This window comes from Oryza sativa, chromosome 6, assembly GCF_034140825.1.
Source record: "Oryza sativa Japonica Group chromosome 6, ASM3414082v1".
NCBI lineage: Eukaryota > Viridiplantae > Streptophyta > Magnoliopsida > Poales > Poaceae > Oryza > Oryza sativa.
The window spans coordinates 17,898,602-17,914,350 of NC_089040.1; the positions used below are offsets into that span (position 1 = coordinate 17,898,602).

At 43.2% G+C, this 15,749-nt stretch overlaps 2 protein-coding genes across 5 annotated transcripts; one reads left to right on the forward strand and one right to left on the reverse strand.

Moving 5' to 3' along the window:
* Positions 1-5,014: 5,014 nt before the first annotated feature.
* On the forward strand, positions 5,015-9,315 carry LOC4341085 (F-box/FBD/LRR-repeat protein At1g13570). Of its 4 annotated transcripts, none has more exons than XM_015788791.3 (4): positions 5,015-6,182; positions 6,284-6,427; positions 6,538-6,984; positions 8,840-9,315. In XM_015788791.3, the coding sequence occupies exons 1-3, from the start codon at positions 5,127-5,129 to the stop codon at positions 6,955-6,957; spliced, it is 1,620 nt and encodes a 539-aa protein (XP_015644277.1). In that variant the 5' UTR covers positions 5,015-5,126; the 3' UTR covers positions 6,958-6,984; positions 8,840-9,315. The 4 variants fall into 4 exon arrangements, with proteins under 4 accessions (XP_015644277.1, XP_015644278.1, XP_015644279.1 ...); XM_015788792.3 differs by having other exon boundaries at positions 8,905-9,315; XM_015788793.3 differs by having other exon boundaries at positions 8,971-9,102.
* Positions 9,316-10,853: 1,538 nt separating this feature from the next.
* On the reverse strand, positions 10,854-15,749 carry LOC4341087 (transposon Tf2-1 polyprotein). Its single transcript, XM_066311734.1, has 2 exons — positions 13,793-15,749; positions 10,854-13,618 (listed from the first exon to the last, which is right to left on the reverse strand). The coding sequence occupies exons 1-2, from the start codon at positions 15,747-15,749 to the stop codon at positions 10,854-10,856; spliced, it is 4,722 nt and encodes a 1,573-aa protein (XP_066167831.1).

Here is a 15,749-nt window from a genome sequence, read left to right on the forward strand (position 1 = left end):
GCACCAGGTTTTAGGGTTAAGTCTCTTAAAGATGGACATATGGGCTTTTTCTTTGAGCTCATTTGGCTCACAAGCTGCTCACCTCGTGGCGCCTCATTATATCTAACGAACTAAGACATCAGCTTAGCTCAATAACACATCTAATCAAATCAAGCCGAACCAGACGTGAGCCAAGCGAGTGTGTTTTGGTTTTTCTTCACGCCCTATGTGTGAGGATGGGCAACACGTCGTTCATATAACAAATATTTAATTGCTTCTTTGCTGGTTAAGCTTCACTGTGAACGTTGTATCTATTGTAGTGTCACATTTCTACCACACTTAAATCTCCATTGAAACGCAGAGCTAAAAAAAAGTAGAATGGAAAAAAGATAGGATTTTCATATGCATACAATTGCAAAACAGAGGATTGCAAAATACCATAATAACCATTTTATTAGCTCGCTCGAAAAACGTAGGAATCGGATGAGAGAGACTTAAAAAGAAATTGTCTAATAGGTTGAAGCTCTTGCTATCTTTTTCCAAAATAGGAGCGGCAGCGAGGCGGAGGGGGGAGGTGGGAGAGAGGGCGGACTGGTCGTCCCCTCCTGAGCCGCCCTAGGGGAGAGCGATGCGAGAGCCCAAGGCTGAAGTCTCTCTCTTTTGCTACTACTCAACATTGTACTGTACTTATAGTAAATCCCATTTGGGATGAAATACATATTTATTGTGCCAACCCAATGGACCAAGTCCTTCTATTTTATAGGCACCTAGTAATATATATTTTTCATAAGAAGGCAAGAGACCATTTGGTTTATATTGAAAATATAGGAAATTTGAAGGATTTCAATTATATACGAAAAATTCATACGAGGGCCTTTGCAGCAAAGCGTTGAATCCTATTCATTACTTCAAAAAATTCTATGGAGTGGACAAACATCTTATGGAGCTGCCTCATCTAGCTGTCGACGATGATTGATTTGCGAAGGCAGTTTGGCTGCCGATGCCTTCCTCCGTCAAGCAGCGCAGCGCTGCCCCTTCCTAGTGCTAGCCACTCTGCCGCCGATTCCTCAGGCCCACTCGGCCACTCGGTTCCGTCTCGCCGCTACCGCGTGCCCAACCTCGATACGCAATGCCGCTTGTCTCCTCTTCCTTTGTCCGCGGCGATGCCACCTTCCTCTGCTAACGAACACCGGAGCTCGCTCCTTCCTCCGCTGATGAACACCGGGAGTCCGAAACTCGTGCCAGTAGTTCGCTAATGACACCACACTAGCATCACCAACCGAACATGTAAATTCAAACCCCAGTAATCTGAATTTGCGAATCCTAAATTAAATTTGTTAAGTCAGAAAAGTCCTCCTTTCAAGAGATTCTGTAAAATTTACTCCCTAAAACAGAAAAGTGGGCCCATAGAAAGCTACCAACTAAAAAATCAGTTATCCACCTCCTCTCACGTGATTTTTTTTTCCACGCCACTTCTCGCACGCGGCAAAACTTGCGAGAGAGATCCCGAAACGCTTTGTACTCCCTATCTACTTCATACATCCATTACATGATATAATATAATGATCTTTAAAATATTTTTTCTCCTAAACTACTTATCCAATCGATGATATGATCACACCATTATATTTGTTATAATTAAATCTTTACAACAAGATATCACATCATTACATTCCGATGAAAGAAAAACATATGTTTTAATCCGTTAAAATTTAATGTTTCAGACACAGTAGCAATAAGTTTCAACACATGTTTTCATTATGTTTCATAAAAAAATTAAATATTTCGATAACTGAATTTTTTGTTTCACCATATATAACCTAATGTTTCATAAATGACTGAGGAAAAGTATGAGATGTTTACGTCACTAATCTCTCCTGTCATTCGATTGGTTTTCTCCCCACGCCATGCATGCATGTATTTAGTGATCTTAAAAATACTTTTTCTTCTAAACTATTTATCCGATGAGCGATTTGATCATACCGTTGAATTTGTTATAATTAAATCTTTACGATAAGATATCACGTGACTATATTCTGATGAAAGAAAAACATATATTTCAAACAATAAAAGCTTAATGTTTCATATGTGATAGCAATATGTTTCACCATGTGTTCTAATTGTGTTTCACAAAATCTATGTATGTTTCAGAGGCTGATTTTTTTTTTGTTTTAGCATGTATAACATAATGTTGCACCAACGGTCAACTGAAATATTTGACCGTCTGCCATCGGACGCCTGATTTATAGCTCTCTCCTAGAGAGATCGCGCCACCTCTGCCACGGGAAGGAGGCGCCACATCTATTGCGGGATTGGGAGCGGCATTTGCGACACCCCGATATAAACCGAGCGAGGAATCGGAAGAAGGGAACTCCAAAATTTGCAGGAGAGTAGGGGATTTGTTGGAGCTGTTTTTTTTTTACTAAAATCTCCCAAAATCAGTTTTGGAAATCAAATAGGTGAACTGTTGGTGATACTCTCATTCACTTCCCCATGGACAGAAATACCCCTCGATAAATCTTAATCAACTTTTAATCTGAGCCGGTGACGTGCTTGAATCTCCGTGCGTTATTTTGGTTGAGGAGCACAGAAGCACATCACTTCTTTTTTATGATTCCCTAACTCGCACAATTCAGACCGTTGTCACTGTGATCTACTGTGATGTCCAAACTTTTTCCAAATTTGTGAGAAGCGTTAAGAGAAGGATAGCCCTGCATTTGAGAGTGGATGTTGGAAACCTTACTCCACGCAAATAAAATGAGGTGACTCATTAGTATTTAATTAATTAATTATTAGCTAAAATAAATTAATGTCACGAAAAAGAATTCCATTTTTTTTATTAAGAAAGAATTCCGTTCTATTGTTGCACGCTGCAACAATCATTCCTATATATAATTTTTTTGAGTGGTTGTTTTAGAGTTTATGCGCCGTGAAGGGTCTATAAAAAAATCATAACCAAATTTGAAAGCAATCCTAATTAAACAGATTTTTGATATAAAAAGTCATAAGCCTAAAATATAATCAAACAATGTAATTTTTTTTTAAAAATCACCCAAACTTTAAAATATTGGTATATTTAAGGTTATAAAATTTATAAAAGTATAGCTAAATAGTAAGATGCCTGGAAATATAGAAACAATCCGATGTGTCCAACGAAAAAAAAAGAGAGATGGGACTGTACAGATACTACTAAACATTAATTCAGTCAATACCCTACTAGTATGGACGTGACTCCCGCTCGGCCGCCCGACGGGAGGAGGTTAAAATCGGGCGTTGATGTCAGTGCTCGATTTACGTGCAAAACTACTTTAAACTGATTTTTCTCTTAAATTACTTATCCAAATCATGATCTGATTACACCATTAAATTTGTTGCAATTAAATCTTCAAAACAAGACCACACATGAATATATTCCGATGAAAAAAAATTTAGCTTATTATTGAATTATTTTTAAATGTTGTACGATGTTCCACCAGGTATATCGGAATTGTTTCACTAAGTAGATCGAAAATGTTTCAATCATTTAAATCAGGCGTTGTTTCACCTTATATAAAAACAATGTTTCATTAAATAGCGAAAAAATGTTTCTGTTCACTGCAATATTTGATCTATACATAGTGAAACATTGTGAGTACACTAGGTGAAACATTTTTCGGTGGAACAAAAAATAAACCAAATTCCCTTAATAAGGGTTTCCAAAATATGTGGGTGATTTATTGCAAAAGAATGTTTTAGCTCACTGCAACATTAGATCCATACATAATGAAACATTATGAGTACACTAGGTGAAACATTTTTGGTGGAATAGAAAATAAACCAAAGTCTCTTAATAGAGAGTTTCAAAAATATGTGGGTAATTTGTTGCAACGGTGCGTTCTATAATATCAAAATCCACTGCAACATTTAATCCGTACATAGTTAAACATCATAAGTACACTAGCTGAAACATTGTGAAACTACTGGTTGAAACATCAAAAGAGACCATATGCAACATTAAAAAAATCAATAAAAAACTAAAATATTTCTTTTATCAAAATATAATTATGTGTGGTCTTATTGGAAAGATTTAATTGTAACGAATTTAGTGGTGCAATCAAATCATGGATTAGATAAATAGTTTATGAGAAAAAATCATTTGAAGAAATGAGAAATGTGAGCATGTGAAAAAAGATTTTTTTACATGCAATAGCAGGCTATGCACCGTCTGATTTTTCTCACTTGCCATCGGACGCCCTACAACTAGAGGTGGCCAAACGGGCCGGGCCAAACGGGCGGCCCGGGGCACGGCCGAACCTGTAGCAGGCACGGCCCGGCACGGCCTGCTACAGTAACGGGCCGTGCCGGCACGGCCCGAGTAGCCGTGCCGTGCTTGGGCCGCTGGCCGAGCCCGCGGGCCGGCACGGCACGGCACGGCTACTGTAGCGGCACGGCCCGGCACGGCACGGCCCGTTTCGCCGGCGGCCCGTCAGGCCGAAAGCGCCACGTGGGCGGGCGGCGGTCGAATGGGAAGGCGCCACGTGGCACACTAACGGCTATTTGACCGTTCAAATTTGAAAATAACCGTTGGGAGGCTAAAAAATTCATAAAAATTTCGAAAAAATTCCAAAAAATCTCAAATTTCGCCCCGAACGGCCCGTGGGCCGCAGGCGTGCCGTGCCGGCACGGGCACGGCCCGGCCATCCACGGGCCGTGCTTGGGCCGGCGGCTCGGCACGTGGGCCGGCACGGCACGGCCCGTTTCATCAGCCGTGCCTAACGGGCCGTGCCGAAACGGGCCGTGCCGGACCCGTGCCCGTGCCGGGCCGGGCCGTGCCGCCCGTTTGGACACCTCTACCTACAACCAGCATTATCGTAGTAGTATAGTACGACTATAAGTATCAACTATCAATCCATGATTAAATTAACCAAATGCTTGATACTGGTATCATATAGAAACAGATAAACTCAACTGCTTACTGGGCCCGTGACAAACCTGCTTCCGACATTTGGCCCAGCGACAGAAACAGACAAAAAAACACAAGCGAAACCCTTTCGCTGATCTTCTCTCACTCACTCCGTCTCCCACAACCACAAGCGCCGCCTCTCCTCCACCCACCAAAACCCTCGCCGCTGCCGATCCGGCACATCGCCGCCGCCGCAGAAGCCGCCATGGAGTCGATGGAGACCAACGCGCTGCAGGTGCTGGGGCTGGACGACAACATGCGGATGGTCACCAAGAACGTCTACTCCTCGCTCCCCGACCCGCCCGTCTCCCTCCACGCGCCCCTCGCCTTCGCCGCCGCGGCGTGGCCCCCGCGCGACGGCGTCGATCGCATCAGCGCCCTCCCCGTCGACATCCTCCGCGACATCCTCTCCCGCCTCCCCGCCAGGGACGCCGCGCGCACCTCCGCGCTCTCCACGCGCTGGCGCCGCCTCTGGCGCTCGGCGCCGCTCGTCCTCGCCGACGCCCACCTCAAGCACACCGGGCGCGCTCCCGGGCCCGACGAGCTGGACCGCACTGGCGGCCTCCTGCTCCGCGCCATGGACGGCATGCGCGACGTCGCGCGCATGGTGTCGAGCGCCCTCGCCGCGCACCCGGGCCCCTTCCGCAGCGTCCACATCACGTGCACCCCCATGGACGCGCACCGGAGCGAGCTCGCGCTCTGGCTCCAGCTCCTCGCTGCCAGGGGCGTCCAGGAACTCGTCTTCGTCAACCGCGCCTCCAAGTTCGACACCGATGTGCCCTTCCCTGCCACGCTCTTCAGGTGCAGCTCCCTCACCCGCCTCTACATCGGCTTCTTGAGGTTCCCGGCCGTCGCCACCGTCCCGCGCGCTGCCTCCTTCCCCCACCTCCGGGAGCTCGGCCTCTGCTCCCTTATCATGGGTCAGCGGGAGCTCGCCTTCCTGCTCGACAGATGCCCCGTCCTGGAGAATTTCGAGATCGTCTGCCACCGCGAGCTCCTGCGCCTCCGTGTCGCCAGCCACAGCCTGCGGTGCGTCGAGGTGTGCATGTCCATCGTGGAAGAGATCACCGTGGAGCACGCCGCGCGCCTCGAGAGGCTCATGTTCTGGGAAACTTGTGGAACCGGCGGTGTCATCGACAACGTCGGCGGCATCATCGACATGCGCACGAGAGTCAAGATTGGTCATGCACCCAACCTGCGCGTATTGGGATTCTTGGTGCCTGTAATGCACGAGCTGAGCATCGGCAACACCGACATCAGGGTGGGTGGCAACGTCTTTGTTTCCTTGTCTCCCAATGCGTCAATCTTGATTGATCCTAGTTGTCTCATTTTGATTAAATTGCACAATGTCATCTCATGCAGGCTGGGACCAAGCCGACCCGAAGAACTATGGTCCCGAGTGTTCAGATGCTGGGAATTCAGCTCAAACTCTTTGACAACAATCAAGTCAGGATGTTGCCGAGCTTCCTCAGATGCTTTCCCAATGTCGAGACACTCTACATTCAGGTAAATCCGTTCGCCAGGAATTCAGCTGAATACACTGTTGCTGCATGATCGAGTACCAGAGCTAGCTTGACAATATATGTGCCCTGACTCTGAATCGATTTAATTTGCAGTCAGAGACCACTCTTAGTGGCAACACCACCGGCAAGCTCAATCCCAAGTTGTTGCAGGAGACCTCCCCAATTGAGTGCCTCCAGAAGCACATCAAGAAGGTTATCATGCGTGAATTCAGAATGCAAAGAAGCGAGCTTGATTTTCTCAAGTTCATTGCCGGGCGTGGGCAGGTGCTGGAGAAGGTTGTCGTTGTGCTGACACATACCTGTTCATCTTCAGCTGATCGGCTGCGTGCCAGTCTGAGCACTTTCATGGCTTCTACAAGATTGGCCAATGAAGACTGTAAGCTGATTGTCTATGAGAGTCCATTTCCTATAGATGCTACAGCATGGTGCTTCCAGGGGGCATTCAACATGTCAAAGGACCCTTTCGATGTTTCAAAATGCTTCAAGGATGGCGCCTCATGCCGAGCTGATTAGTTTTCTGTTGCAGCATCTACAAGCAAGGTACCACTACTCTACTAGGTTGTTGGCTATGCACTTTTTGTGGATTGGGAAGAGCTCTACTTGCCAGCCTGAGTGACTTTTATGTTTTGAAGATATTTAGCTGTGTTATTTATCATGCAATTATCTAAAGCCTAAACTACTTCTAGATGAGTATGCACCTGGTAATGTTAATATTTCACTTGCTTTTGTATTACTACTAATTTCATTAAGAATGTTCCTTGAGATTAATTGGTCCATCTATCATCACATTTTATTGGTGACAAATTAATTTTCTATAATTCATTGTTTCTTGCTTGGATCAATTTGCCAGCGTAGGCATAACTGGCATGTTCTTTTCTCCCTGCTCCCTATCCATTTTATTGTGCAATTTTAGAAGCTATGTTGATTAACCTGCCTTTCATTACCATGATGCTTAGGATGCTAATTGTACATAATTCATTCTTGCTTTGATAAACATGATCTTACTTGATAGGCTTATTATGTTTCAGGCAAATGCACCATTTTTCGTGGTAATATATGTTTGCCATGTGTCCTTTTTGTTGTAGTATATGTTTGCATGGTGCTGGCATTTTGGTTTAGAAGATACATATATATAAGTAAACAGAGGGTATACACACTCTTGAAAACAGAGGTCACATGCATTGCTTTGTCTGAAGAAGAAATAAGCTGTGTCGCACAAGGTGGGTTGGAACATTAGTAATCCTTTTCAGAAAATGGGTACTGTAGTGGATCGAGCTTGTACTGAGCTCCTTAATGTCAACCAAAATATGAGTGCTCAAAATGTTAGATTTTGAACTCAGTGCTAGGCTGCTTGACTTGAACTTCTATAAGATTCTTTCTACACTTAAAAGAACTATGCACAATTCTCATAAATAGCTTAGCCATTGTTTTTCATATGAAAAAAAAGTATGGATGAATGAAATGCCACAGGAACAGCAGCCCAGGTTAGGACACATCATCAATTATTTAGACAACCAGATTATATTTTTCATTGTCATGTTGGTACAATTATATGTATCCTTTTTATTTTTTCACACTATACTGTTCCTTATGGTGTTCAATATACATGGCTTTATACTCCCTCCATTCTAAATTGATCTACATATTTTATAGGTACACCAAGACCAAGAAAAGCTAATATCTCTCTCATACTATATTTACTCTAGCAACAAATTAGATGCATACACCATCCCCACTATTTCCTAGCCAATAGCAAATCAAGATATTGCATGTGGGTTATAAATACTTGTGTGCATGGATGCATGCATCAATATCCATTTACTCTAATGCACAAATAACGAATAGACTTAATAAATGAACACAAATATGTAGATCATTTAGGAATAACCTCAAAAAAACTATATGTAGATCAATTTGGAATGGAGGGAGTATAAAACAATGTTATGATGCTAAACAAAGTGCTAATCTAGATTGCTGGAAGTCTTGAAGTTGATTGTATGGTCACATATCTATGATATAATCATTCCATTCTGCTTTTGATTTTTGCATATTCAGATTCTTCCCAACACTAGCAATTTTACAGTCATGAAACTATTCTTGAATTAATGGCATAGGGTCTGCTGAGAATAGATGAACAGATATTTGCAGTTAGCTTTTTTCAGTTGTTGTTTGTGAATGAATGAATGATAATCATATGAGCATCATATGCATTGTCTTGTAGTTCTGCACTAATGCTACACTATTCATCACAAACATGCTGCACTTGACTTGTGGTAACTGGAAAATCCCATTTGCTATGAAATATATATGTTCAATACACATGTACTGGAAGTCCTTCCTGCGATGAAATAGATATGTACAATAGCAGTTGAAGTCCTTCCATTTTACTTCCTAGGACTTCAGGCGATTTGGTGGCTTTGTGATACGGCATTTCCTGCTTTCTTACCCTTATATTTATAGATCAAGTGGACATGGATATGTCCATCGTGCATGTTGTTCGCATCATGACCATGAACACTTCCACAGCCGCTTGCTTGTTTCCATGCCACTCGTGTCAGTGAGACCGACTCCAACATGAACACAAAGTCGTCCTCGAGCTAAACTACCGCACAACCACACCATGGCTATGTACATGACAGTGCAGGGAACAAACTAAAAACCAATCAGATTTTCTTGATTACTTGCATTAATGATACGTCTCCATAATGCCCATGATGTTGCTACCAGATATAGATATCAAGTGAAATCAAATTAGTATAGATGTTGCTGCTTGTCTGAAGGTGGTCATGTGATGTTTTTGAAATATTTTTGGGATGTATTATTGTGAAAGCTGTACTATTTTTTTTTATAACGGAACAATGGATCACTTAAGCTGCAGTGCAATTATATGTATTTCCTTCATGTTTTCAATAATAATGTGAGGTATAAGAATTACATATTGATAACCGAAATGATCTAGTGTGTGTGGTAAGAGAGAAGACATTGATAAAGGGGTGGAAGAAGACTGGATGGTCTTTAATGTCCCTTCCATATACATATCACCGTATTGGGAATGATATATGTAAAATTTCGATATAGTACAGTGGCAGGTCCACCGTAGATGCACGGGGTGCAGTTCCATCCCCAACTTTTTTGGAACACAAGTTGTTAAGTATGCACATTAGGGCTGCCAAATGTACATGTTCCACCTTAATCTTGACGGTCGCCCTGCACACTTCACTAGGTATGCTTCCCTGTTCTGCTTCAGTAGAATTGTCTTATTTTTTACCGCAACAATGCGATGTTGGCCAATGTGGAATGAACCAAGTGCAGATGAATCCATGTTAGTTTGCCATTGCTTGAACGAGTCCTGATTGAAGCAACATCTTGCTCATCTCTATCCCATTATGAACAAGTAGCATCAATTAGTGAAGAAACATTTACAATAATGTTCATCAATTACATTTTTAGTTCATATATTGTTAAAATTAAACTGTTATGAAATCACTTGGAAATTTATTCCCATGTTATGTTTTGTTGTCTTCAGTCATCATGCTTCCTTGGGATTCAGAGGGTGAGTTTATGATCTCGGTGTATACAATGTAAATTCAGTATAAGTAGTGTGACATCTTTTGGTTGCACACATGCACACCAGGTGAAGATGGCCATTGATTCCAATGGCAGTCGGTCCATGATCCCCCTAGACCTATAGGAGCAGCTTCATCTTTCCATCAGACTTGCCCTATGTGGTAATATGCATGTAGGATCAGTGGTAGACTGGTGGCTCTGTCATCTTATCTTGCTTGAAAGAGCTTGATTAGCTTCATGTAGTTTACAGTGACAAGCTGATGACAAGGATAATCCGGTAGATATTTATGTTTAAGTCTTTTACTTCATTATATCTGAAATAAGTTTGGAACTTGCTGGTTCTTTAGCAGTAGTGCAAACAGAAGCTATGCTTGTGTGTTTCCATGACCTCATGTCAGGATCCAACGATTTTGGTTCAGACAAATTTGGGGAAAATTCAAATATGGCTAGTAGCTAACTAATGGGAATCCTAACACAGCAGAAATGAAAAATGGAATGCTGAAATTTACTAGAATTGAAAGAGATATTTGTGTGCGCCGCAAGAACAAGAGGGGAAATTAGATTAGGGTTCAAGTTCGATAAAGAGTTACAGCCAAAAGCTCGGGCTTATATTGAGTACGCCCATAGCTAAACGACAACGACGATGACGTCCACAGTACGGCAATTCTTCCCCTCTGTAGCTCGTCGCGGTGAAACTGGGCCACACGATCTTCATAACTTTCTCGCGAATCGGTATCTCGCAATCTCGACCGTTGAATCTATTCCAGCTATCTCTTAACTCTGAACTTTAAGTCTGAATCTTCTTCAGGTCTCACAATTCTCCCCCCTTAAGATCCATGTCCTCATGGAGTGAAAGAAGGAAATACTTTGGTAATAAACGCAGCATCCTCCCAGGTTGCAGCTGATTCTGGTAGGTTAGCCCAATGAATTTTCCACTGCACCACTGGTTCATTGTTTCTAGGTATAAGGCGACGATCGAGCACTGCCAATGGGGTAGAGAGAATCCTGCCCTCAGCATCAATCAAAGGAAGACCTTGTTCAGGGACAGCACGAGAGCCCAGATGTTTCTTTAACTGGCTGACATGGAAGACATGATGTATTTGGCTAGTAACAGGTAGCAAAAGCTTGTAAGCAACTGAACCAATGCGCTCCAGAACTCTGAATGGCCCATAGTACCTGGAGTGAAGTTTCAAGGAAGAATGAAGACCCAGTGAATTATGTCGATATGGTTGCATTTTAAGGTAGACCATATCGCCAACTTCAAGTGTGCGTTCTTGGCGATGTTGATCGGCAAAGTATTTCATACGGGCTTGAGCCTTGACAAGATGAGATTTTATTGTCTCCAACAGAGCAGCTTTGGCTTCCTGTTTGTTACGTTCACCTTCCAATAAGGAACCAGGTAGGAGTAATTCAGCCAACAGGGGTGGTTTAATGCCATGTAGGGCCTGATATGGTGACATGCCCAGAGATGTATGGAAGGTTGTATTGTACCACCATTCAGCATGAGGTAGAAGAGCTTTCCATTTCCTGGGTTTGGACGATGTCATGCAGCGAAGATAATTTTCCAAGCATTGATTAACTCGCTCCGATTGACCATCAGTTTGCGGGTGATAAGCGCTGCTGAAGTGGAGTTTGACGCCAGCCTTTTCAAAAACTTCTTTCCAGGTGGAACTAGTGAAGATGCGATCTCTGTCACTCACAATCACTGTCGGCAAGCCATGTAATTTGTAAAAGTGCTCCAAGAATTGAGTAAGAATTTGGTCGGCAGTGAAAGGATGGCTAAGAGGAATGAAGTGTGCATATTTGGTGAACCTATCAACAATAACCCAGATCACATCCTTGCCTTCAGACTTGGGTAAGCCTTCGACAAAATCCATTGTAATGTGAGACCAAGCCATTTCAGGAAGAGGGAGAGGTTGAAGTAACCCAGCTGGCATGTTATGTTCAGTCTTGTTCTTTTGGCAGACAGGGCAAGCTTTGACAAATTGAGTGACAGCAAGTTTCATACCAGGCCAATAGAACAGTTGTTTCATCCTCTGATAAGTTGCTCTTTCACCAGAATGACCTCCTAGAGCTGAGTCATGAAAAGAAACTAATAATTGCTCTCGTAGTGTGTTGCCGGCCCCAACTACAATATGATCTTTGTATCTGAGAATGCCTCCTTTCAAAGTATAAGGAGGGTGAGATTGCGGTGCAATGTGCAGGTGAGATTCCAATTCGTGGCATTTTGGGTCAGTACTGTAACTAGCAGCCACTTCAGTTATCCACTGGGGAACAATGACAGTAGTAGTTAAAGCATTAAGCTGCTGCATTCTGGACAGCGCATCTGCAGCTTTGTTCTCTTGGCCCTTTTTGTATTCAATTTTATAGTCATAGCTTAACAACTTGATAAGTAATTTGTGCTGGACACCTTCAGTGATTCGCTGCTCATTAATGTATTTCAAGCTAGCTTGATCTGTTCTGATAATGAGAGAAGTGCCTAAAAAGTAATGTTTCCATTTCTTTAGAGCTTCCAAGATAGCTAGGGCTTCCTTATCATAGGTGGAGAGGGCAGCAGCTTTGGGTCCTATTGCTTTGCTGAGATAAGCAAGTGGTCGACCATTTTGCATTAAAACTGCTCCGATCCCATGTCCACTAGCATCGGCTTCCAAAATAAATGGAAGGGAGAAATCTGGCATGGCCAAAACAGGTGCTTGAGCTAACTGAAGCTTAATGGCATCGAAGGCTTGTTGCTGAACTTCTTGCCAATGGAAGTTGTTCTTTTTCAGAGCATCAAACATAGGCCGGCAGATGATACCAAAGTTTTTAATGAATCTTCGGTAGTAGCCAGCTAAACCTAGAAAACCCCTTAGTTCAGTGATAGAAGTAGGAGTAGGCCAGTTTTGAACTGCTTGCACCTTAACAGGGTCAGTAGCAACTCCTGAGGAGCTAATAATATACCCCAAATATTCCACTTGATCTTGCCCAAAGACACATTTACTTGGTTTGGCGAATAACTGGTGATGTCTCAGTAACTGTAGTACTAGGCTCAAATGCTGCGCATGTTCGGTGGCTGACTTGCTATATATGAGAATATCATCAAAGAAAACTAACACGAATTTGCGGAGATAGGGTGCTAATATCTTGTTCATGAGTGCTTGAAATGTGGCTGGCGCATTAGTTAATCCAAAAGGCATCACCAAGTATTCAAAATGGCCCAAATGAGTGCTAAAAGCTGTTTTATGAACATCAGCTGCATGCATGCGAATTTGGTGGTACCCAGACCTGAGATCGATTTTGGAAAAAATTTGAGCTCCCTGCAACTCATCCAAGAGATCCTCAATGACAGGAATGGGGTATTTGTTCTTAATTGTGGAAGCATTAAGTTGTCTATAGTCAACACACAAACGCCATGTGCCATCTTTCTTTTTAACCAATATAGCTGGAGAAGAATATGGACTCATGCTGGGCTGAATGGTTTGGGAGGTAAGCAACTGCTGAACCAACTCCTCAAGAGCATTTTTCTTCTGATATGGCAGTCTATAAGGTCGGACATTTACTGGTTTAGCTCCTGGTATCAAGGGAATTGTGTGATCACAGTCACGTTGAGGAGGGAGTGCCACTGGTTCTGCAAAAACATCAGCAAACTATGCTAAAACTGGAGCCAACAGAGGAGGGGTGGGTATCTCAGTCAAGGCAGAGCAATGAATGGAGTGACAGTACAAGACAGCTCCCACCACATCTTGAGTTAGGAGTTTCTCCATTGTAGGGGCAGAAATCATAAAATTAGATGGTGACACACTGATGTCAGGTAATGTCAATTCCAGCAGTCCATCTTTATGAATGGTTAATTCCCTGGTCTTCAGGTTGAGTGTCAATGGACTATGGTGATAAATCCAATCGCACCCAAGGACGATATCATAGCCTTTCAGATTAAGAAGTCTGAATGTAGATATGAATTGGTGCTGCTGAATCATATAAGGTACATCAACACACCTAGCACCAGTATATAAAGTGCCTCCATTTGCTACCTTAACAGGAATAGGGTCATTGTTAACAATCTCCAAGCCAGCCTTACTGACAAATTTGGGAGAAATGAAAGTTGAGGTGCTGCCACTATCAATCAAAGCAGTAGCAGACATCTTCCCAATGCACACATGGATAGTAAAAGTTGTAGCAACAGAATTGGTTCCCTCGAGAGCATGCAAAGACAAGTCTGTATGGGTAGTAGCCTCATGAGCAGGACTACCTGGTGGTGTAGTAAACTGGGCCGCAGCATTATCAGGCATTTCTTCTCCATCATCATCTAAGGTTACCAAATAAATTTGTTTAGTGGCCTTACAAACTCGACCATGTCCAGGTACCCAAGGCTCTTGGCACTTGAAGCATCTGCCAAACGACTTTGGTGCTGTAAAAGGTGATGGCTTGTCATCCTTCAATGCCGGTTTAACCGGTAATTTAGGCATCTCCTTACTCTGAGATACTGCCACAGTGGGACTGCTTCGAGGAGGCACATCATAATTTCTTGCATGTTCATAAGCATCAACCAAGGACTGAATGTGTAAAGATTTCAGTGGTCTTTTGATATGATCCTTAAGGCCAGAGATAAAGTAATCCAAAAAGTACTGCTCAGTTAGGTTGGGCCTATTTCGTTTCACTAGAGCCATAACTTCTTCAAATTTGTCGATATAAACATCAACAGAACCATACTGTTTCAGATTTCGAAAAGTATCAATGACTTCAATGTTGGACTTAGCAGCAAAGCGTTGGCAAATCATGGACTTAAATTCAGGCCAAGTTAGTTGTTCAGTGAGAACATCAGAACTCGAGATCCACTGATCAGCACGACCTGTGATATAGATTTCAGCCACTAGGACTTTTTCTTCTTCAGGAGTTTGATTCAAAGCAAAATACTTTTCAGCCTTCCTTATCCAAGATTCAGGGCATTCACCATCGAAAATGGGGAAATCAACATGCTTTGATCGTCTATGAGCATTCTCAGCATACTGGGTTCTTTCTCGGCCATTAGGATCGTGGTAGGGCCCAAATCGACGATCCCAATTTTGGGGAAGAAACGGTTGGTTAGGTGGTGTATGGGATGGTGGTGGGTAGTTGTACTGTGGAAGGTTCCAAGGTGTGTTATAGGGAGGGTAGGGAGGGTAATAGAATGGTGTATACTGGTAGTTCATATTGTAAGGATTGTAATTTTGGTTTTGAGGTAAATTGTTTTGGTTAGGTGGAGGTGGTGGTACTGGTGGAATTGGTGGTGGAACTGTTGGTGTAGTGAAGTAAACCGAGGTATTCCATTCAGATGGAGGGGTGGAGACAGGTTTGGGAGTAAAAACAGTTGGTGGTAGGTCTGTGGTTTCTATGGCTTGGGTGGTCATTGGGCAACTAAGGTTTCTATAATCGAAAAGAGGATGTCTGCTGGTACTTGCTGCATTAGTGTCCACTGCTTTTCCCCCTCCTACGACAGATTGTGCAAAGCCAGGTGTTTTCGGTGTGCCCTTGATTTCCTGCCCCATGCAACTAGTTGTCCCACCTAACATCTGTTGAATTGACAACAAGTTTTGCATAACCTCATCCTTGTATACCTGAGCCTGAACCGCCTGGTTCTGAAGCTGCTCCTGGACCAGCTTGTGGTCTTCTTCCACCTTCCTTTGCAAATCCATCATGCTTAGCCTAAGCTCATCCACCGCTGTCTCCCATGGCTGTACCTCCTCCAGTACTGGATCCTCCACTCGGGGCCCTCTAGGCAT

Excerpts from the sequence above, each read along its gene's own strand:
- LOC4341085 (XM_066311398.1), top strand. The coding sequence starts at position 5,127 with ATGGAGTCGATGGAGACCAACGCGCTGCAGGTGCTGGGGCTGGACGAC. Across the intron at positions 6,183-6,283 it reads TCGGCAACACCGACATCAGG|GCTGGGACCAAGCCGACCCG; the intron begins GTGGGTGGCAAC and ends CATCTCATGCAG. Across the intron at positions 6,428-6,537 it reads TCGAGACACTCTACATTCAG|TCAGAGACCACTCTTAGTGG; the intron begins GTAAATCCGTTC and ends TTTAATTTGCAG.
- LOC4341087 (XM_066311734.1), bottom strand. The coding sequence starts at position 15,749 with ATGCCTAGAGGGCCCCGAGTGGAGGATCCAGTACTGGAGGAGGTACAG. Across the intron at positions 13,619-13,792 it reads ATTGACATTACCTGACATCA|AACCAGTGGCACTCCCTCCT; the intron begins GTGTGTCACCAT and ends ATGTTTTTGCAG.